The 22066-nt window shown below is 42.9% G+C and overlaps 2 protein-coding genes across 2 annotated transcripts in view; both read left to right on the forward strand.

Moving 5' to 3' along the window:
- The window catches only part of LOC128029102 (caseinolytic peptidase B protein homolog), a 22334-nt gene extending 15016 nt beyond the window's left edge, over positions 1–7318 (forward strand). The window contains exons 8-16 of the mRNA XM_052616642.1: positions 971–1048; positions 2887–2942; positions 3027–3071; positions 4464–4625; positions 4785–4941; positions 5019–5092; positions 5179–5298; positions 5768–5872; positions 6152–7318. Coding sequence (XP_052472602.1) covers positions 971–1048; positions 2887–2942; positions 3027–3071; positions 4464–4625; positions 4785–4941; positions 5019–5092; positions 5179–5298; positions 5768–5872; positions 6152–6361 — 1007 coding nt within the window. The 3' untranslated portion in view covers positions 6362–7318. The remainder of the gene's footprint in view (positions 1–970; positions 1049–2886; positions 2943–3026; positions 3072–4463; positions 4626–4784; positions 4942–5018; positions 5093–5178; positions 5299–5767; positions 5873–6151) is intronic.
- A 4218-nt stretch (positions 7319–11536) lies between these two features.
- On the forward strand, positions 11537–20900 carry LOC128029106 (paired mesoderm homeobox protein 2A-like). Its single transcript, XM_052616649.1, has 3 exons — positions 11537–12983; positions 18681–18868; positions 19455–20900. The coding sequence occupies exons 1-3, from the start codon at positions 12761–12763 to the stop codon at positions 19872–19874; spliced, it is 831 nt and encodes a 276-aa protein (XP_052472609.1). The 5' UTR covers positions 11537–12760; the 3' UTR covers positions 19875–20900.
- Positions 20901–22066: the final 1166 nt, after the last annotated feature.

Genomic DNA, 22066 nt, shown 5'->3' on the forward strand with positions numbered 1-22066 from the left:
TTTCTATTGTGATATATTGTAAAATGCAGTTTATCTCAGTGATGAAAAGCTGAATTTTCAAAAACATCAACAAATAAAATTATTTTGAATTGTAGAACAGAAGTGTATAACTGTAAAATAAAATAATGGCATCATTTCCAATTAATATAACTATATTGTGATAATTATCATAAAATGCAGTTATTCATATTGTGATATAAGATTTTGGTCATATTGCCCATCCGTAGGTGTCATAGAATAAACTATTGATGATTTTAATACATTTAAATAAATAAAAATTGTCATTGTTGAACTCTTTCTTTCACACTTTAACATGAGCTCAAGACAAATGTAAAACCACACACACACACACACACACACAGAGAGAGAGAGAGACACACACACACACACACACACAGAGAGAGAGAGAGAGAGATGAAGCTGTGGATTGATTCTGGGGTTTGCTCGCAGGGCTAAAGGTTATTGGTGGTGATTATTTTCACTAATATCATTACAGTCCTCCATCCTGAGACACAGAGAGGATCAAGCTACACATACATCACCGCACGTGTGTGTGTGTGTGTGTGTTTGTGTGTGTTTAAAGACATCTGAATGATTGTTTGAACGCAGGTCAACACATAACAAACATATCTGCTGTAATGACGTCTGATGATGATCTCACACACACACACACACACACACACACACACACACACACATGCATCGGTTGCTATAGTGAGCGTGTGTTATCATGCCGAGTCTCTGCTGGATCTATTCTAACCTGATTTAGTTGCTCCAGCGTTGCAGCAGCGTAATGAAATTAGTTTGTGTCTAATGGTGCAGAGAGGCCCTGTCTCGCTCTCTGTCTCTCTCCCCATCATTCTTTGTCTTTTATTTTTTTGGGCGTTTGCTCTCGTCCGGTCTGTCTGTCCTCCTCTCATTACCCTCTGTCTGTCTGTCTAGAAATAATTATTGTCTGTTTTCTCCGCAGCCATTAGGAGGAAGGAGAACGGCTGGTACGATGAAGAGCATCCCCTCGTCTTCCTCTTCCTGGGCTCGTCTGGAATCGGTAACTTCTGTTTTAAGCCTGTACCCCTTATATTATAAGTGTAAATGTAAATCTTTGTGTGTTTTGTTGTTCATCCAGATGCACAAGTGTTTTTTTCTTCAAGTAGTCACAAAGTAGTTCTGTAAAATCCTGCGATCCAAAGTGATTTACAGTCTAATATGTTATTTATAGATGTGTTTATTCACCAGATCTGTCATTTATGTGTCATCAGACGTGATGAATATACACACGTTTAGTCGTGGAGGCCTCCGGCTTGATCTACTTGCTGCAGTCTTTGTTTAGGTTTATTTACCGCACGTCAGTCGACTTCTTTGTTTCTTGTTTTTTTTTTTTATGCAAAACACCATACTTTCATAAAGTGTCGTCTTTCAGATTAGAGGAAAAAAACATCCTAAATACACATTTAAGGGTTTATTTTAATGCACTTTATCTATTACCGTCTGTAGATTTCAGTTTGATTCATAAACAGGCCATTTTCTTGAGTTTTTTTTCTCCACTTTAACAGCACTCACAAACAACAAAACTTAGAGTTGTATTCCTCTCTATACTCTGAAGGTTTTTACTGTGGGGTTTTTTCATATATTATTATTCATAATGATTTTTTTAACGTTTTATTTCAAAAAACATGCCGAAAATGCTTATTTTTAAAGGCTGTGAGTTTCTTCCTCCACTTCAGCAGCACTTACAGACACCAAAACTTAGAGTTTTATTCTTGTCTATACTCTGAAGGTTTTTACTGTGTGGTTTGTTCATATTTCATTCACCTGGTTTTATTATTGAACTTTGTATATTTGCATCTGTAGATTTAATTTACGATACAATTTTTAAATGCAGTTTTCTCAAAATGAGTTTTTTCTCCACTTCTGCAGCACTCACATACAGCAAAACTTAGAGATTTATTCCGCTCTATATTTTAAAGGTTTTTACCGTTGGGTTTGTTTATATATCATTCACACTGATTTATACAACATTTTATTCCTAAAAACATGGCGAAAATGCATTTTTCTGCCTATAGTCTGTATTTTCTGATTTATGCAGTGATACAAAAAGACATGCAAAATCCCTTCTATAAAAACCTTTAACTCTAATATTTCAACATAATCAAACTAAATTTTTGCATCTGGCTTTATCTTGTGTTCAGATCTATTATCTGGAAATTTGTGCGAATTAGTTCATATTTAATTCAATATTGCATCATTTGCAAATGGAAGCAACATTTCATACAAAACAACTATCTTAATGCACTGTGATTAATAAACTGTGGAAAATATTAAACCCTCTTTACATGTGTTGTGTCTGTTAAAGTGAAATACGCTCAAGTTTTGAGCATATGCATAAACACACAGAGACGATCTGGAGTTGTGAGTGTTTGTTTCTTGTGCTTTGATTGATGAAGAGATGCTTCTGCTATCGCCAGCAGCGCGTCTGATCACTCGCCATCAATATTCAACAAAGAGCCCTCCACTTACCATATATGCATTTATTAAAATTCATAAGAGCAATATTTACTCACAGACTACATTACCCTGAGAGAAGAATGAAGGGAGAGAGAGAGAGATGATGGAAACACGTGCCATAAAGACGCCAGAAAAATAAACACAGCATGAAGTGATCTCTCTCCTTGACAGGAAGTAGTCATCCTGTCTCCACGACGACCACGACAGAGAGACTTCAGCATCTCATGTCATAAAGAGTTAAAACCGCTCACATATTCGTCAAACTCTATCACATGACTATTGTGATATTTTTAGCATTGCAGTTTTTTCAGTGTTTTTTTTTTTCTTTTTTGAGTAAATGAATTGCATAGAATTTATTAAATGTCTGACTTGTTTCTGCAGGTAAAACGGAGCTGGCCAAGCAAGTGGCACGATACATGCATAAAGACATTAAAAAGGTCAGTCAGTAAATCAGTGTTTTTCTGAAATGATTGGCTTCTCACGAAGGGCATGATGACAAGATTCTGTCGCTCTTTATACAGGGATTCATCCGGATGGACATGTCTGAGTTTCAGGAGAAACATGAGGTGACACTGACACACACACACATACACACGTTTTAGCACAGAATACACAAAGTGTCTCAGTAACTGGAAAAAACAAATGCACGTCTAAAATCGTGTATGAATCAAACCACAGTCCTCAAGGTGCTGATGAATTCTGCCATTAAACCAGGTGTGTTAGTATTCAGATTGTTTAACTGACTTCTCAGTCTTATTCCATCATGGCATAAGTTGATCTGACAGAGAATTAAAAGAAGACAGTAGAAGAATGAAATTTAGCGGGATTCCCAAGTGTTTTTGTCAGCCCAAAAAATTAGTTTACAGCCAAAAATATTTGCAAATATGACATTCCCTGATAGAAGTGAATATTTCATTTATTTTTAAATATTATATTATTAATGTTATTTTTAATATTTATTATGATTTCATGCATTTGTATTACAATTTGTATTTTGATTAGTTATATTTTAAAAATGTACGAATGTTAAAAAAAAATATTTTACTAGGTTTTTTTTGTAAAGTGTTGATTTGTTTTTTTAATGTAATTTGACAGTTTATGATTTATACATTTTTTAAAATATTTTTTTATATTGCACATTTGTCTGATTTCATTCATTTTTGCAAGCATTTTACTTTGATGTCTTTTTAGTCTTAATTTTTAAATTATTCATTTTAATTTAATTTTTTTTATATTTCATTAGTTTTTAGTCATACATTTATTTGGATTGTTTTTATTTATTTTTATGCAATTGTAAACAGTTTATGATTAATAATTTTTTTTAAATGTGTATTTATATTTTACATTTTGTCTGAATTAATTTGTGCAATTTATATATATATATATATATTTGTTTGACTATATTTAATTATTTTTGTCTATATTTTGAAATTATTCATCTTAAAATGAAATTTTTATGATTCATTTTTTTAGTAAGTGCTTTATTTGAATTGTTTTTGTTTTAAAATTATTTATTTAATATTGGAATTTTAATGAACATGTTTGAGAGACGCTGCCCTACACTAACATCTGTTGTGGAGTCCCTGCACGTGTATAATGTGCTCGTTGTGTAGTTTGTGATGCTGTGTGAAGCTGAGCTTGTGTATCTAGAAGTCTCTGCGATCTGAACAGAGATACTCTTCTCCTGTGATTCTCCTTCATAAGCCGTTTAGTCTCGCTGTTACACAGTGACCTTAGACTGAGCCTAAACACACACTCAATCCAATCACACACTCTTATTGTATTGATAGAGGACTGTCACTGTCACTCAGCTGGGCTGGATGACCGGTGTGTGTGTGTGTGTGTGTGTGTTTGTTTTGATCAAATCATTGAGTTGATCTCCTCAGAGGTCAGATCTGCTCAGTTCTTGTCGTCTTTGTCTCTCATGTCTGTGTTCGGTCTTCCTCTCTCTCTCTCAGGTGGCTAAGTTCATCGGTTCTCCTCCAGGATACGTGGGTCATGAAGAAGGAGGTCAGCTGACCAAACAGCTCAAACAGTGTCCGAACGCCGTGGTTCTGTTCGATGAGGTGGACAAAGCTCATCCAGACGTGCTGACCATCATGTTACAGCTCTTTGATGAGGTGCAGGTTCACATAATTAATAAACTGATTATAGTTATATATTCAGCTGAGTGTATAGAGCTGTGTGGTGACAGAGTTGATATGAGGATAATAATTACGTTATGTAGTTTCTTGACAGTTTCCAGATGAGATTAGTGTTTGTGTGTCTCTGTGTTTCAGGGTCGACTGACTGATGGGAAGGGGAAGACGATCGAGTGTAAAGATGCCATCTTCATCATGACGTCTAATGCAGCTAGTGATGAGATTGCCCAGCATGCATTGCAGCTGAGACAGGAAGCTCAGGAGCAGAGCCGCCGGCGTCTGGCTGAGAATCTGGGTGAGCAACGACACCCGACGTGTAACTTCACGTTTAGAAGGAAGTCTTGAGTTTATGACCTGCTTGTGTTCCTGCAGACGATGTTCAGAAGAGCGAGAAGATCACCATCTCCAACAATTTCAAAGAGCAGGTGATCCGGCCCATCCTGAAGGTAATCCTCCGTCCTCCGATGTTTCTCAGCGGAGCTCAGTGATTGGTTGCTGGTGTGACATCGCACAATCTGATTGGTGCTTACAGGCTCATTTCCGACGGGACGAGTTTCTGGGGAGGATTAACGAGATCGTTTACTTCCTGCCGTTCTGTCACTCTGAGCTCATTCAGCTGGTCAGCAGAGAGCTCCATTACTGGGCCAAGAAGGTGAGGACACACACACACACACACCGGGATCGATAGCAGCCTGCTGCTCTGACGACTGTAATCATATTAGTGAAGTTAACATGTGGTCTATTCATAAATATTTAAATACATATAAAACTTCATATCTGTCAGGCATCTGCCTCCAGGAGAAACACGCTTGTTCAAGACCTTCCGTCATATATCAGTGTGTGTGTGTGTGTGCGTGTTAGTGTGTGTGTGTGTGTTGTTTGAAACAATTATACCGGCATTTAAGAAAATCAAAATGATCTGATGTATTACAGTGAGAAAAATAACAAGCTTCATGTTATTTATTGACAATATTATTAGTATTATTGGTAATTAAAATTGTTTATATAGATAATTATATAATGCTATACATAATTTATAATAATTGTTGTAATCTAATTATTCATATATCATGAAGGATTAATCTCTGATCAGTTTATTCTGGTGTGATGTATTGTTTCAGGCCAAGCAGAGGCACAACATCACGCTGCTGTGGGAGCGTCCCGTGCTGGAGCTGCTGGCCGGAGGATATAACCTGCACTACGGCGCGCGCTCCATCAAACACGAGGTGCTGATCAATACCTGATAATCACTGATCAATACCAGCAGTCAGGGCTTCAGAATCCTGATCCACACTGATCATTTAGTCTCTCTGAGCCATGCCCACATCTCATCATCCAATCAAGAGCTGCTGCACAGAAACAAGTCCCGCCCTACACTAGATACACTTTTTCAATCATCGGTTTCGCTTGGATGTAGATGCGATGCAACAAACCGAACCTGTTTACAAGTCAGTCAGCAGTGTGTGTGTGTGTGTGTGTGTGTGTGTGTGTGTGTGTGTGTGCAGGTGGAGCGGCGGCTGGTCAATCAGCTCGCGGCTGCGTTTGAGCAGGAGCTGCTGCCGAAGGGCTGTACTCTGCGTCTGACCGTCGACGGAGGACAGGAGAAGGACGGAGCTCCGGCTCTGCATCTGGAGGTGGTGGGTGAAGACAGCTCCGGCCGAAAACTGGACATCCGCCCGCCGCTGACCCCCGAGGACGTGACGTACGCTCACTGAGAGAAGCTGTGAGACTGGGACAGAGTCAGACACACACAAGCGCTTCAGTGTTCCTCTCACACACACACACATCCGCTCACTGGCGTATGCAGCGTTCATAATGTTAATAACTCACACATGATGTTGGTAATAACGTGTTCACACGTACAGATGAAAGTCTTTGTGTGCATCTCTGATGATGTTTTCATCCCAATCCAAGTGTATTCTATACTTGATGAATATATGAAATATAAACGCAGTTAATTCATGTTCCTGAGCGTTATTCCAAAGAAGAAAATAACCCTTTACAGTAAGGTTTCATTTGTTAACATTCCTAAACTTGAACTGACAATGAAAAAACATTCAATTATATTTATGAAATCTCATTAGAAATGTCAATATTATATTCGTATGTGTATTCTAAAATGAATAAATATTAGTAGATTATTAAATTAAAACGTTGATTAGTTAATGCACTGTGAAATAACACTGAACACTCGTATTCGCTTTATTTTATGGTGTGTAATTATGCATTTAATTACTGAGTGATATTAATTAGCTGCATGTATTTACTGTATGATTAAAGATGAGGGTTTGTTTAGTTGCATGTAAATATGCATAGTTGTGGTGTTATTTCTATAGTAAGTACATGTACTGTGAACCTGAACAAGATTAATAAATCTATAAACGTGTAAATTGCTCACTGTTAATTTGTGTTAATAGATGAATGTTAACAAATAAACCCTTACTGTAAATCATAATCTGAAGCACTGTTCCTCTAATACAGCACGGAGAACATGAATGGAGTCGCGCTCTGCATGTGTCAGATATTCAGAAGAGACTGAAGTCTTGATCAGATCCTCAGAAAGATGATCTTCTGGTGCTGGTGTTTGTTTGGTGCAGGTTCACTCACTCATTGTCATGTGTGTGGTTTGATTGTTCCTGTACACAAAGCTCAATAAAGTCGAGAAAGGTCAATCTCTGACTGACGGCTGTTCTCCGGCTGGAACACTTTAACTTCAGGAATGTGGTGATCTCTGCGGGATGATGTTAAGCAGCTAGAAACATGCACCGGGAATGTGTTTGAGAGAGAGAGAGAGACTGTGTGTGTGTGCGTGTGTGTGTGAGTGAGTGAGTGAGTGATGCTGGAGGAGGAATGCATCACACACATTCCTTCTTTTCTCTGCATCCTTCTTTACACATGTAGAGATTCACTCACTTCCTGTGGGGATGAAATTAGCATCGTAAAACAGAGCCCTGCTGCCCACCGGACCTCCCACAACACACACACCATACACACACACTCACAAATATCCCAAACACACACATACAGTACACCAGTCCTTCCTCTGTGTGTGTGTGTGTATAATGACATGGGTATGACACAGGTATTACAAGGAAAGGGTGACTTATGAGGACATAACCCATGTCCCCATTTTTCCAAACACTTATAAATCATACAGAATGAGTTTTTTTGAGAAAGTAAAAATGCAGAAAGTTTCCTGTGAGGGTTAGGGTTAGGTGTAGGGTTGGTGAAGGGACATAGAATATACAGTTTCTACAGAATAAAAACCATTACACCTATGGGATGAACACACTTTACACAAAAACAAACATGTGTCTGTGTGTGTGTGCGCGTGTGTGTGTGTGATGATCCTCCATCAGAGTCTTAACTGATCCAGCACACACAAACACACACACACAGCCGTGAACTTCTCTCGTCCATTATCGTGTGTGTCCGTGTCTTTTATCTCTCTTCTCTCTCCGGACAGACCTGCAGGAACAGAGAGTTATTGATTTATCATTTACAGTCCTGCAGCTCTGCATCTGAGAGAGGAGACAGTAGACTGATGGACAGACAGAAAACATCAGAAGAGGAGAACACACACTCCTCCAGTAACCTTCATTCAGAGGATTCAGATCACAGCGTTAGCACTCAATCATGACTGACATCACGCGTGGAATCTTTTATTTCACGTCTGGCGGGTTTTTTTAAATGTTGCTACTTTGTTTTCGAACGTTCAGAAAACATTCAAATGTAACGTTCCCAGGATGTTTGCAAGATGATACAATGTAACATTTGAATAGCATTTTTTAAGTCTAAGATTTCGTTCAGAGAACATTCAGAAATTAACATAGATATACAAAAGTTTGATTTTGACAAGTGACAGTTTGATCAGTTTGTCAATAGGTTTGATTTATTTTATGTGCAATGTTTGCATGTTGCTTTATAACTGTAACTATTTATTCTTTATCATGCAAATATAACGCTACAGTTCAAGTATTGTGCAAACTGCACGCCTTTATACAATCACATACAGTTATAGTTAGGCCTATATAGCAAACGTTGTTCAATGCATTTTATCAATGCACAAAGTTGTACACAGCTTCACTAATGCCTCCTCGCATGTTTTATTTTTGAAGCGTTCATGTTTATTCCACGATTGCTGTGATGCGCATTTGTTCGTGCATTCCGTCTACGCTTTATTGCTTCGCTCAATTAATATTTTTACTATGCAAAATCTGTTTAATAAAAAGAAAATGCGTGATCATCACTTGTCTGAGTGTTTGAGGGCGGGTGTGACATCAGGTGTGTGTTACCTGCTGCTGTAACAGAACGCTACTGTTCCCATCATTCACCTTTATATTTCAACAGCAACATCTGCGCGCCACACATGTCTAAAGCCAGCTCTGGAAACAGAAGCGCGCGCACTTCGACACTCTTTGCTCTCAGACGAACGGGAAAGAGGGAATAAAAGAACCCTAAAAGGGCAAGCAGCTTCTCTTGTCTTCTGTCTCCTTTTGAAAGAGTAAGGGAAAAATCCATTCTGCCTAATTCAAAGCTTGCACTGGGACGGCTCGCGTGGCAGATTGCAGGCTAATTAGTTTAGAGGAGAGTGTAATTTGATTAAGTTTGCACAGGTCTCGCGCAGCGCCGGTTGTGTCGGGCTCTGAGCGCGCGGGGCCCCGGAGCCCTGATCTGATTAACGCTTCTGCCCATTACAGCCTCTCCAGCTGCTGCCACAACACACACACACACACAGAGAGAGCAGAAAGCACAGAATATAATGCTATTTTTGTTGTTTCATAAACATTTGTCTGTAGCAAACTGGTTCTTTTTTATATCTAAATGTAGCCAATGTATTTGTCAGAAATTCATATAGCCTCGGATATTTAAAATACAATGAAGTCCTGTTTGGTTTTGTCTTATATTTCGTAATATTCTAATATAGGCCTATATTTATGGGTTTATTAGGCACTTTTGTTACTATGTCAATCGATTCAAAGCGTCCAAACATGAATCCTACATTTATACATGTTAGAAAAATAGTTTATTAGTTCCGATTGCGTTATGAACAGATCGAAAAGTCTGGCTTATTTTAATGATAATAAACCATACAATTAAAAAAAACGCAGCTTTTTGAGGCTGTGTCATTTATTCCTGAAAATACTAATTTAATTATTATGAAATTATGTTTATTGCACTCTTAAAAATGGGTTTTGCAGTGATGCCGTAAAAAAACATTTTTGGTTGAATGTCTCTGATCAGTTCTCAAAACAAAGATTTATGTTTATTTTGCATTAATGTAAGAACATTTTATATATTAAATCTAAAGAACCTTTTTCTAGTGTGAAGAACGTTTTGCGCTTCGGATGTTAAAGGTTCTTCGTGGAACCACCGATGCCAATAAACTACCTTTATGTTTCAGAATCAATTGTTATTATTAAATTAACTATGCATTGCCCGTTTTATGTCTTAACACAGATAAGACATTAATAATAAATGTGGATTTGCATTTGCAGGCAGCAGTTTCCTTCATCCTAAATGCGGGTGAAATCCGGTCTGAAAGTGTTTCTGTTCCGTGTTTGCAGAGGGGAATGTGTTCTGGATCAGGAGTCATCTGCTCGGTGTCAGGGTGAGTTTGCTGGAGAACTGAACCCGCTTCAGCGCGCACACATACCCGCTAATCTCTTCAAAGCCTCGCGCTAGCAACTGACTTTCAAATCCGGGTGTTTGTCTTGAAAATGAGCTCAAATCCCGACCCAAACCGACCCGACCAGCACCTTTAAATTCATTGGCGATTAACGGAAACAGTAACGAGGCTCTTTCTCATTCATGGCGCTTGTGTAAATAACAGGCGGGGGTCTGAGAGGGACGCTGTGATTGACAGCTCGGTGGATTCTGGCTCGCGCGCTGGTGATCGATGGTTACACTAACCAGTGCGCTTACTGTCCGAGAGAGGCTCCATTCATTTCTCCATCGACTTAAAACACTCATATTTTGCTTTGCCATCACAAAAAAAAAGGCATTTTCCGAGCACGAAATAAATAAAGAAATGAAAAGGGCGGGTCTCGTGCTCTCCGGGACTAATCGAATTGTTCTTGGGTTGGTTTGGTTTGGCTGACAGTAATCGCATCCGATGACCGATCACTGCTGAATGCAGATTGAGCTAATGAGAGAGAGAGAGAGAGATTGATGAGAGAGAGAGAGAGAGAGAGAGAGAGATGGGATGCAGGATCGGGATCGGATGAGACGCGACGCGACGCGTCTGCTTGACGCATGGCACTGGTGACCCGTCTGAAGGCCGCCGGGCGTGCAGCGGGTGGCACGAGAGAAAGACACGCATCTTTATTGTTTCCATGCTAATTACGGGTCTAAAAGTCACCGCGCACCCGCTCCACAAACACATGCTATTCACTACAGACTGAACTTTTTTCTTTCGTTTATATAATGACAATTCAGAACCTTTTTACGAGGGAAAATAAAGTTTATAGTTCTAAAGTTCAAATGGATCCATAAAAAAAAATAATACGGTGGTTGCTGTATATTATAAAATTATAATTCATACATAATAATAATAATAATAATAATAATAAATCAGTGCATTATAATAAATGCATTTAAATATTAACTCCGTTGTCCATTTCTATTATATATTTTATTTTCCATTACATACTTGGCTACACACAATCTAAAATAAAAATTGTATGCATTCGTTTCTGCGCATTTCGTTTATATTCATTATGTTCTAATATTCGCATGCATGCCATTTTTCACATATTTAGTGTTCGGTTTGTTTTGAGATGCTGAATCTCACGCACGCGCACACAGGTGAGCTCGGAGCGGCTCTCAGGTGTTCACGGATACGTGCACGTGCTGAAAAGCTTCACTCGGAATCCGTGGCGACTTGTTGCAGGCATGCGTTTATCGCCACGTCCCGGTACAGCCGTTAATTTGCGCGGGTGAAGCGGCCGCTGACGGATGGAGTCTGAAAGCGCTCACCCGAGATCAGACAAATGCGCCGTGACGCGCCGCTCCGGGATAACCGCGTTACGGGCGCAGACTCCCGCTGCTTGCAGAGGTTTCCGGTTGAAGGCAAATATTACTGCATAATTTTGCATTTGATTTTAATGTTAATTGTTGTTTGATTAAATATCAAAAATGTATATAACGAAACAAACTGATAAAGTAAATAAAGTAAAAAAAATAAATATAAAAGTGGCTATAACAGCATCGATGATATGCGTCTAATTATTTTTATTATTATTTTTCAGATTTTTTTCATGGGTTCGCCACATTTAGGCTAACTCTCAGATAAAATAATTTGTGCTGCGTAATAGCGACTGACAGCAAGCAGATGCGCGTGATCGTGAGCAGCAGGTTTCCGTCCAGAGACGCGCGTCGTTTCTGATGAAAACACGGCGAATTAACAAACACAATTAACGCGTTTAAATCCACACTGATTAACATTTGAACTCGCGTTTATTTTATTTAATTCAGCATATAAAGTCCACATCTGGCCCTCCTGCTCAACTCGAAGGGATTTCGTGGAATAAATAGGCCATTCTTCCTGCAATCATATTAAAGTTCATCTCACACTTCCACTAGAGCCACATTAAAGCTGAAACAATCCCACAATTCATTTAGCATGAGCTGCGCCCATTTAGCTGCTCTTGAAAACGCGCCCATTTTCGCCTTAATAACATTAGTCTTAATAGCCATTAATAGTCATTTATTTAGAATTATATTTGTGAACGCGCGAGTCTGATCTTCCGCATAACGGAATAAAACACAAAGGAGCAAGTATAAAGGAGTTGAGCGCTGAGGAAGCTGACCAGGAGGAGGATGATGGAAAGGGTTAACGCGGAGGTGCATTAGAGATGCATGGAGGAGCAGAGGGGAGGAGGCGTTCAGAGCTGAGACATTGTCATGCAAACAGAGACCACCGCCTCGCCATTGTCTCCCGGACTCCAACTTTATTATAAACACACCGCGAGCCGCCCGCCGCAGCAGATCACTGGAGCACCGGCACCGAGAGACACGCGCTGGATACCGCGAGAAAACCACGCGTTCCGCTGGAGTTTGACGCCGGTCCCGGACCCTTCGCGCACCCACCCGGGTCTCCGTCCGCGCTCCACATGTACAAAATGGATTACTCGTATCTGAACACGTATGACTCGTGCATGGCGGCGATGGAGGCGTCGGCGTACGCGGACTTTAACTCGTGCAGTCAGGCCAACACGTTCCAGTACAACCCGATCCGAACCGGCTTCAGCTCCAGTCCGGGATGCGCTCCACTCGGATCCGCCAGCTGCACCCTGGGCGCGCTGAGAGAGCACCAGCCCGCACCCTACAGCACAGGTGACCCACACACCGCTCTACACACACACCGCTCTAAACACACACACAGGTGACCCACACACCGCTCTACACACACACCGCTCTAAACACACACACAGGTGACCCACACAACGCTCTAAACACATACAAAGGTGACCCACACACCGCTCTACACACACACAGGTGACCCACACACCGCTCTTAACACAAACACAGGTGACCCACACACCGCTCTACACACAAACAGGTGACCCACACACCGCTCTTAACACAAACACAGGTGACCCACACACCGCTCTACACACACACAGGTGACCCACACACAGCTCTAAACACACACAGGTGACCCACACACAGCTCTAAACACACACAGGTGACCCACACACCGCTCTAAACACACACAGGTGACACACACACCGCTCTAAACACACACAGGTGACCCACACACCGCTCTACACACACACAGGTGACCCACACACCGCTCTACACACACACATGTGACCCACACACCGCTCTTAACACGCACACAGGTGACCCACACACCGCTCTACACACACACAGGTGACCCACACACCGCTCTAAACACACACACACAGGTGACCCACACACCGCTCTACACACACACAGGTGACCCACACACCGCTCTAAATACACACACCGGTGACCCACACACCGCTCTACACACACACAGGTGACCCACACACAGCTCTAAACACACACACAGGTGACCCACACACCACTCTACACAAACACAGGTGACCCACACACAGCTCTACACACACACACAGGTGACCCACACACAGCTCTAAACACACACAGGTGACCCACACACCACTCTACAAACACACAGGTGACCCACACACCACTCTACACACACACAGGTGACCCACACACAGCTCTACACACACACACACAGGTGACCAACACACAGCTCTAAACACACACAGGTGACCCACACACCGCTCTACACACACACAGGTGACCCACACACACAGGTGACCCACACACTGCTCTAAACACACACAGGTGACCCACATACAACATGTGACCCACACACTGCTCTAAACACACACAGGTGACCCACACACAGCTCTAAACGCACTCAGGTGACCCACAGACAGCTGTAAACACACACAGGTGACCCACACACAGCTGTAAACACACACAGGTGACCCACAGACAGCTCTAAACACACACAGGTGACCCACACACAGCTCTAAACACACACAGGTGACCCACACACCACTCTACACACACACAGCTCTAAACACACACAGGTGACCCACACACAGCTCTAAACACACACAGGTGACCCACACACCGCTCTACACACACACAGGTGACCCACACACCGCTCTAAACACACACGAGTGACCCACACACAGCTCTAAACACACACGAGTGACCCACACAGCTCTACACACACACACATGTGACCCACACACCGCTCTAAACACACACAGGTGACCCACACACAGCTCTAAACACACACAGGTGACCCACACACCGCTCTACACACACACAGGTGACCCACACACCGCTCTAAACACACACAGGTGATCCACACACCGCTCTACACACACACCGGTGACCCACACACCGCTCTACACACACACAGGTGACCCACACACCGCTCTAAACACACACACCGGTGACCCACACACCGCTCTACACACACACAGGTGACCCACACACAGCTCTAAACACACACACAGGTGACCCACACACCACTCTACACACACACAGGTGACCCACACACAGCTCTAAACACACACACAGGTGACCCACACACCGCTCTACACACACACAGGTGACCCACACACCGCTCTACACACACACAGGTGACCCACACACCGCTCTAAACACACACACCGGTGACCCACACACCGCTCTACACACACACAGGTGACCCACACACTGCTCTAAACACACACAGGTGACCCACACACCGCTCTGAACACACACAGGTGACTCACACACGGCTCTAAACACACACAGGTGACCCACACACTGCTCTAAACACACACAGGTGACCCACACACAGCTCTAAACACACACATGTGACCCACACACCGCTCTAAACACACCCAGGTGACCCACACACCGCTCTACACACACACACACAGGTGACCCACACACCGCTCTAAACACACACAGGTGACCCACACACCGCTCTACACACACACACAGGTGACCCACACACCGCTCTAAACACACACACAGGTGACCCACACACCGCTCTAAACACACACAGGTGACCCACACACCGCTCTAAGCACACACACATGTGACCCACACACCGCTCTACACACACACAGGTGACCCACACACAGCTCTAAACACACACAGGTGACCCACACACCGCTCTACACACACACACAGGTGACCTACACACCGCTCTAAACACACACACATGTGACCCACACACTGCTCTACACACACACAGGTGACCAACACACAGCTCTAAACACACACAGGTGACTCACACACGGCTCTAAACACACACAGGTGACCCACACACTGCTCTAAACACACACAGGTGACCCACACACAGCTCTAAACACACACATGTGACCCACACACCGCTCTAAACACACACAGGTGACCCACACACCGCTCTACACACACACACACACAGGTGACCCACACACCGCTCTAAACACACACAGGTGACCCACACACCGCTCTACACACACACACAGGTGACCCACACACCGCTCTAAACACACACACATGTGACCCACACACCGCTCTACACACACACAGGTGACCCACACACAGCTCTAAACACACACAGGTGACCCACACACTGCTCTAAACACACACAGGTGACCCACACACCGCTCTAAACACACACAGGTGACCCACACACCGCTCTAAACACACACAGGTGACCCACACACCGCTCTAAACACACACAGGTGACCCACATACCGCTCTAAACACACACAGGTGACCCACACACCGCTCTAAACACACACAGGTGACCCACACACCGCTCTAAACACACACAGGTGACCCACACACCGCTCTAAACACACACAGGTGACCCACACACCGCTCTAAACACACACAGGTGACCCACATACCGCTCTAAACACACACAGGTGACCCACACACCGCTCTAAACACACACAGGTGACCAACACACGGCTCTAAACACACACAGGTGACTCACACACGGCTCTAAACACACACAGGTGACCCACACACTGCTCTAAACACACACAGGTGACCCACACACAGCTCTAAACACACACATGTGACCCATACACCGCTCTAAACACACACAGGTGACCCACACACCGCTCTACACACACACACACAGGTGACCCACACACCGCTCTAAACACACACAGGTGACCCACACACCGCTCTACACACACACACAGGTGACCCACACACCGCTCTAAGCACACACACATGTGACCCACACACCGCTCTACACACACACAGGTGACCCACACACAGCTCTAAACACACACAGGTGACCCACACACCGCTCTACACACACACACAGGTGACCTACACACCGCTCTAAACACACACACATGTGACCCACACACTGCTCTACACACACACAGGTGACCCACACACAGCTCTAAACACACACAGGTGACCCACACACTGCTCTAAACACACACAGGTGACCCACACACCGCTCTAAACACACACAGGTGACCCACACACCGCTCTAAACACACACAGGTGACCCACACACCGCTCTAAACACACACAGGTGACCCACATACCGCTCTTAACACACACAGGTGACCCACACACTGCTCTAAACACAAACAGGTGACCGACACACCGCTCTACACACACACAGGTGACCCACACACCGCTCTACACACACACAGGTGACCCACACACAGCTCTAAACACACACAGGTGACCCACAAACTGCTCTAAACACACACAGGTGACCCACACACCACTCTAAACACACACAGGTGACCCACACACCGCTCTAAACACACACAGGTGACCCACACACCGCTCTAAACACACACAGGTGACCCACACACCGCTCTAAACACACACAGGTGACCCACACACCGCTCTAAACACACACAGGTGACCCACACACCGCTCTAAACACACACAGGTGACCCACACACCGCTCTAAACACACACAGGTGACCCACACACCGCTCTAAACACACACAGGTGACCCACACACCACTCTAAACACACACAGGTGACCCACACACCGCTCTACACACACACAGGTGACCCACATACCGCTCTTAACACACACAGGTGACCCACACACCACTCTAAACACACACAGGTGACCCACACACCACTCTAAACACACACAGGTGACCCACACACCGCTCTACACACACAGGTGACCCACACACCACTCTAAACACACACAGGTGACCCACACACAGCTCTAAACACACACAGGTGACCCACACACCACTCTAAACACACACAGGTGACCCACACACCACTCTAAACACACACAGGTGACCCACACACCGCTCTACACACACACAGGTGACCCACACACCGCTCTAAACACACACAGGTGACCCACACACCGCTCTAAACACACACAGGTGACCCACACACCGCTCTAAACACACACAGGTGACCCACACACCGCTCTACACACACACAGGTGACCCACACACCGCTCTACACACACGTCATAGATGCGGGGAAAAGAGCTCGAAGCTCTTCAGAAACACTGTGTGGCTTATTAAACATAACAGGTGTCAAGAGGCATCCCTGAGCTCCGGAAATCCTATAATATATGTTTCTTATTTTAACATTTAAATCTCATTTTGAATTATTTAATTTTGAAATAAAGAAATAAAAAAGTTGGAAAGACAAACTGGAATCCTGGTTAAATGTGGCTGAATTTAATAATTTGATGCGCAAATTCATTTAAAGTAATTAATTTAATAATGTCAAACAGGGCGTTTATTGGAAATAAACAATGAGAAACGAATTCATCCTTTTTCTGTGCGGTAAATGAATTATTACTCATTTCACGGAATTCACACAGAAATCACAGACATTGTGTCACTTGATTTAAAAATAAAACACTGTAATTTAACAATAGTTAAACTTCTATAAAAGTCTGTTTCCGCCACTGAATAAAAAATAAAATGACTTATTTTGTCTCAGAATAGTGTGTTATAAATAAATCTCACAATTGCGAGATATAAACTCGCTATTCCGAAAAAAAAGTCAGAATTGTGAAATAAAATAAAGTTATTTTTATTTGGTGGCGGACACGCTTCTGCAGAATGAAACGCAGAAAAACAAGAATACTGATACTGTTGAAAATTATACTTCTTTCTTTCTTTCTTTCATTTTCTTTCTTTCTTGCTTTCATTTTCTTTCTTTCTTTTTCATTTTCTTTCTTTCTTTCATTCATTTTCTTTCTCTTTCTTTTCTTCTTTCTTTCATTTTCTTTCTTTCTTTTCTTCTTTCATTTTCTTTCTTTCTTTCTTTCATTTTCTTTCTTTCTTTCTTTCTTTCTTTCTTTCTTTCATTTTCTTTCTTTCTTTATTTCTTTCATTCATTTTCTTTCTATCTTTCTTTTCTTCTTTCATTTTCTTTCTTTCTTTTCTTCTTTCATTTTCTTTCTTTCATTTTCTTTCTTTTTTTCTTTCTTTCTTTCTTCTTTTTTTCTTTCATTATCTGATATATGTCCTCTCAAAGCGCGTCACGGATCTTTCGTTCCTCTTTCAGTTCCGTACAAGTTCTTCTCGGACGCGTCCGGTCTGAACGAGAAGCGCAAGCAGCGGCGGATCCGCACGACCTTCACGAGTTCTCAGCTGAAGGAGCTGGAGCGCGTGTTCGCGGAGACGCATTACCCGGATATCTACACGCGTGAGGAGCTCGCGCTGAAGATCGACCTGACCGAGGCGCGCGTGCAGGTGAGTCTCGCGATTCATAAGGGCGCTGTTCTCAGACGCTTCCAGATCTCATTCATTTAGTTGATTTTATTAGATTGATTTATAGCAGCTGCATTCAGTCTGCTGTTAAGATAAAGAGGCTTTTCTTTCTGCGATGTCACAGAAGAACCATTTCCAGCTATCGGTCCTTAAAAGAAGATTTTATTTTCGTGTGTTTTTTAAAAATAAAGGGTAGTATTTATTGACATGGAGCTAAAAATCTGTTTTGGGTGCAGATTTACGCACAGTATATTCCAGAACCAATTGTCATTTTTTTCTCAGTACCTAAATGGTTTAAATAATCTTTTTTAACTATAAAGACTCTTCTGTGGAATATAAAGGTTCCACTCTCTTAAAAATAGAAGTTCTTGATGGTTGAGATGGAGAACCTTTAATTAATATCCATGGAAGCTTTCCTTTATAGTGAAAACCTTTTCGTGCATTAAAAGATTCCATGGATGTTGAAGGTTCTCCAGTGCCAATCGAGACTCTTTATTTTAAAGTCTGCAGGTTCTGCAGCAGGTGTCGGGTGTAGATTTGCGTGCTCATTCCCGTCACTCTTCCTCAGGTTTGGTTCCAGAACCGACGTGCCAAATTCCGGAAGCAAGAACGCGCTGCCAACTCCAAAGGAGCTAACGCTGCCGGCACCGGCGCCAAGAAGTCTGGTGAGAACCGCTCTTCCTCCGAGGATGAGGAGTCTAAAGAGTCGACCTGCAGCCCGACGCCGGACAGCACGGCTAACATGGGCAGCCCCGGGGTCAGCAGCCTCAGCCCCAGCCCGGTCTCCGGCTCCTCCATCTCACCCTCCATCCACCAGGGGCTCAAGAGCTCGCCCTGGCCCAGCATCGGCTCCCCTGGACCGGCCCTCCAGACCCAGGAGCTGCTGAAGGCCTGGCAGCCGGCGGACAGTATGGCGTCTGGAGCCTTCGCCGGCGTTCTGTCCTCGTTCCACCGGAAACCCAACACAATCAAGACCAACCTGTTCTAGAGACTCCGGGTCCTGCGTCTCTGTCGCTCATCCACTGCTAGATCCATCTGTCCACTGATTTGTGTAGAGCTGGACTCCTGATGGTTCATTTATTGTCATGTTATATATGTGTGTGTGTGTGTGTGTGTGTGTGTGAGATCATTCAGGTCCGTTCCTCTTATTTTCCTCTGAATGCTGAAGAGACGCCTCATAGATCGACATCAACATCCCTCGAGTCGTCAGTAAATGAGTTCTTCGTTTCCTCTCCAGAAACGTTTGGAGCTTCAGAACGAGAGAAATGTTGAGTTCTCCATGAAGAGACGACAGTGACCAGATGTCCAGGACAGATTCTGGGTTTAAGGATCCGGTTCTAAACGACCAATATAATATTCTAGATTGTCCGGATTTAGGTTTCCAGAACTCAACATCCAAGAGTTTTTAAAAGTGAGTTTCTGGGTGAATTTAAAGGTTCGGGATCAGAATGATGTTGAACTTGGGTCTTATTGATGAATTCTCATGCGGTTCTTCTCTGAAGCTCTTTGAAGATAGATTTTGTGTGTGTGTGTGTGTGTGAGAGAGAGAGAGAGAGAGAGAGAGAGTGTTTGTGTGTGTGAGCAAGTGTGTGTGTTTTTGTGTTGTGTGTGTGTGTGTGAGCGAGAGTGTGTGTGTAAGAGATAGAGAGTGTGTTTGTGTGCGAGTGTGTGTGTGCATGTTTCTGTGTGTTTGTGTTGTGTGTGTGTGTGAGTGAGAGTGTGTGTGTTCGTGTTTGTGTGTTTTTGTGTTGTGTGTGTGAGCGAGAGTGTGTTTGTGTGCGAGTGTGTGTGTGCATGTTTCTGTGTGTTTGTGTTGTGTGTGTGTGTGAGTGAGAGTGTGTGTGTTCGTGTTTGTGTGTTTTTGTGTTGTGTGTGTGAGCGAGAGCGAGAGTGTGTGTGTAAGAGATAGAGAGTGTGTGTTTGTGTGCGAGTGTGTGCATGTTTCTGTGTGTTTGTGTTGTGTGTGTGTGTGAGTGAGAGTGTGTGTGTTCATGTTTGTGTTGTGTTGTGTGTGTGAGCGAGTGTGTGTGTGTAAGAGATAGAGAGTGTGTGTTTGTGTGTGAGTGTGTGTGTGCATGTGTCTGTGTGTGAGTGAGAGTGTGTGTGTGAGAGTGTGTAAGAGAGAGAGAGTGTTTGTGTGCGAGTGTGTGTGTGCATGTTTCTGTGTGTTTGTGTTGTGTGTGTGTGTGTGAGTGAGAGTGTGTGTGTTCGTGTTTGTGTGTTTTTGTGTTGTGTGTGTGAGCGAGAGTGTGTTTGTGTGCGAGTGTGTGTGTGCATGTTTCTGTGTGTTTGTGTTGTGTGTGTGTGTGAGTGAGAGTGTGTGTGTTCGTGTTTGTGTGTTTTTGTGTTGTGTGTGTGAGCGAGAGCGAGAGTGTGTGTGTAAGAGATAGAGAGTGTGTGTTTGTGTGCGAGTGTGTGCATGTTTCTGTGTGTTTGTGTTGTGTGTGTGTGTGAGTGAGAGTGTGTGTGTTCATGTTTGTGTTGTGTTGTGTGTGTGAGCGAGTGTGTGTGTGTAAGAGATAGAGAGTGTGTGTTTGTGTGTGAGTGTGTGTGTGCATGTGTCTGTGTGTGAGTGAGAGTGTGTGTGTGAGAGTGTGTAAGAGAGAGAGAGTGTGTGTGTGTGTGTGTGTGTGTGTGTGTGTGTAAAAGACCCCAGAAACAAGCATAGTTAAGCCACTTGTAGTTAATTTATTGAAAGAAAAAAAATGTTGGGAAGATTTTTTTAAGCTAGGCTTTTATTGAGAATATTTTGTAAATATGAATCTAAACAGGATGTAGTTTGAGTGTTTGTAACGTTCCCTGGCTCCAGTGCACGCCGTGTGTTTGACGAATGCTCTGCTGTATAGAATCCATAATAAAGAGTTGAAATAAAGACTTCTCCAGTGCGTCTCGGTCATATCTGCTGTTCTAGTGTCACAGAGACGCATTAGCATTTTTGTGAATGTTTATTGATTCCATGTTCATTTTAGTACTTTTATTCAGTTTTTTTAATTTCTCAATTTAATATCTATAGTTTTTTTTAATCAGATTAAGTACATCAACCTAAATTTGTTTTGTTATGATGTAGTTTCAGTTCAGTTATTATTTTTATTTATTATTATTTACGATAACTATAATAACTTTGGCAGGAGTTCAAAGAAAGCTCAGAATATTCCAGGAATTGTTTGCATTTTAATTTTT

The sequence above is a fragment of the Carassius gibelio genome, chromosome A15, assembly GCF_023724105.1.
Source record: "Carassius gibelio isolate Cgi1373 ecotype wild population from Czech Republic chromosome A15, carGib1.2-hapl.c, whole genome shotgun sequence".
In the NCBI taxonomy this organism is placed as follows: Eukaryota; Metazoa; Chordata; class Actinopteri; order Cypriniformes; family Cyprinidae; genus Carassius; species Carassius gibelio.

Excerpts from the sequence above, each read along its gene's own strand:
- LOC128029106 (XM_052616649.1), top strand. The coding sequence starts at position 12,761 with ATGTACAAAATGGATTACTCGTATCTGAACACGTATGACTCGTGCATG. Across the intron at positions 12,984-18,680 it reads GCCCGCACCCTACAGCACAG|TTCCGTACAAGTTCTTCTCG; the intron begins GTGACCCACACA and ends TTCCTCTTTCAG. Across the intron at positions 18,869-19,454 it reads TGACCGAGGCGCGCGTGCAG|GTTTGGTTCCAGAACCGACG; the intron begins GTGAGTCTCGCG and ends ACTCTTCCTCAG.